This window comes from Cydia pomonella, chromosome 17 (genome assembly GCF_033807575.1).
Source record: "Cydia pomonella isolate Wapato2018A chromosome 17, ilCydPomo1, whole genome shotgun sequence".
NCBI classification, from domain to species: domain Eukaryota; kingdom Metazoa; phylum Arthropoda; class Insecta; order Lepidoptera; family Tortricidae; genus Cydia; species Cydia pomonella.
Window position 1 is genome coordinate 7,140,754 of NC_084719.1, and position 1,909 is coordinate 7,142,662.

General features: G+C 45.3%; 1 protein-coding gene across 1 annotated transcript; it reads left to right on the forward strand.

The window, feature by feature from the left end:
- The first annotated feature begins 896 nt into the window (after nt 1-896).
- LOC133527126 (uncharacterized) lies at nt 897-1,709 on the forward strand. The gene has a single exon (XM_061864015.1). The coding sequence runs from the start codon at nt 897-899 to the stop codon at nt 1,707-1,709; it is 813 nt and encodes a 270-aa protein (XP_061719999.1).
- The last annotated feature ends 200 nt before the right edge of the window (nt 1,710-1,909 follow it).

Consider the following 1,909-nt stretch of genomic DNA (forward strand, 5'->3'; position numbering starts at 1 on the left):
AAGCCTTCATCGGGACCTATCTATGAAGACATGTGTCGGAGTAGGCGGGTCTTTAAATCCAAGCTTAAATGGTGTCAGGATAGGCAGGAGCAAATAAAAAGAGATCTTCTCGCAATGAACCATGCCGCGAAGGACTTTAAAGGCTTTTGGAAAAATACCAAGAAACTCAATGTGGTACCCGGGGTCCCTGTGAGCATCGGAGGCGTGGTTGATTCCAGGGACATAGCCAACAACTTTAAAGAGCTGTTTGCAGTAAAGTCACCACTTGCAAGCGGCCAGGAGGAGGAGGTGTTCGATGGTGGGACCATTGTGGGAGACAGTACCATTACATTCACTGCTAAAGATGTGGCAGAAGTCATAAAGGCCATGCAGCGCGGTAAGTCTCCGGGGCACGATGGTCTCAGCATTGAACACCTCAAATACGCGGGAGTTCATCTTCCTCGCGTGTTGGCTATGTTCTTTACGTTATGTTTACGACATGCGTATCTGCCGGATCGTCTAATGAGAACTGTTGTTGTGCCCATTATCAAGAACAGAACGGGCGACGTGTCTGATATCACTAACTATAGGCCTATATCACTAGCTACTGTAACCTCAAAGGTGCTCGATAGCCTACTTAATGAACAGCTCAAAAAACACATTAAGCTGCATGACGCACAATTTGGATTTAGAGCTGGTTTGTCCACTGAGACGGCAATTGTGTGTCTTAAGCGGGCTATCGGATACTACAAGGACAGGAAAACACCGGTCTATGCCTGCTTCCTGGACTTGTCTAAGGCTTTTGACCTGGTTGCTTACCGCCTATTGTGGGAAAAGCTAACGTGCCAGCTGAATGTATTACCCTTTTAAAATATTGGTATGGCAACCAGGTCAATCAGGTGAGATGGTTGAATACAATGTCCGACGAATATAGGCTTGAGTGTGGTGTCAGGCAAGGGGGGTTGTCGTCGCCTATTCTGTTCAACCTTTATGTAAACCAGTTGATCGAGGAACTCAGCAGCATGCATGTAGGATGTCATATTGACGGTGTCAGTATCAATAATATTAGCTATGCTGATGACATGGTGCTGCTGGGACCCTCCATCAACGCAATTAGGCAACTGGTTAACAAATGTGAGAATTATGCCGAACAACATGGCTTGAGGTACAACTCTAAAAAGAGTGAAGTTATGATATTTAAATCGAATAAATATAACCCGACAGTTGTGCCTCCGGTAATGTTGGGCGGCGTTCCACTAAAGGTAGCGGACCAGTTTAAATATCTAGGGCACATAGTCACGCCGGACTTGCGAGACGATGCGGATATAGAGAGGGAGAGGAGGGCCTTGTCTGTGCGAGGTAACATGATTGCCCGCAGGTTCGCTCGGTGTACGAAGGAAGTAAAAATCACATTATTTAAGGCTTATTGCCAAACCTTCTACACCAGCAGCCTGTGGGTGAGTCATACGCAGCGCACATACAATACGCTCAGGGTTCTATATAATAACATATTCAGGATGCTGATGAAGCTGCCGCGACGTTCCAGTGCGTCGGCTATGTTCGCAGAGGCGCGCACTGATGGCTTTCACGCCGTCAGAAGGAAGAGAGTAGCGTCACTGCTGAACAGAGTACGCGGCAGCTCCAACACCATCCTGAGCATGTTCGCTGAGCGCTTGAACTGCCCCATGACAAAACACTGGGTAGAAATCATCACTGGCCAAACAAAGTGATGATTTCTACCTAGTGCCGCTAATAATTAATTAATTTAATTTATTTTTGTAATCATTTCTGCCGTCCTATCCCTAAAACCTATCTAACCCACAAATTATAGTTTTGAGATATGGGCAAAAAACGTTCAAACCAATATCTCTAGAAAATGTGTACATTTATTCGGGATTTCTTTTATGCAAAAATTAAAACTAAATTTATG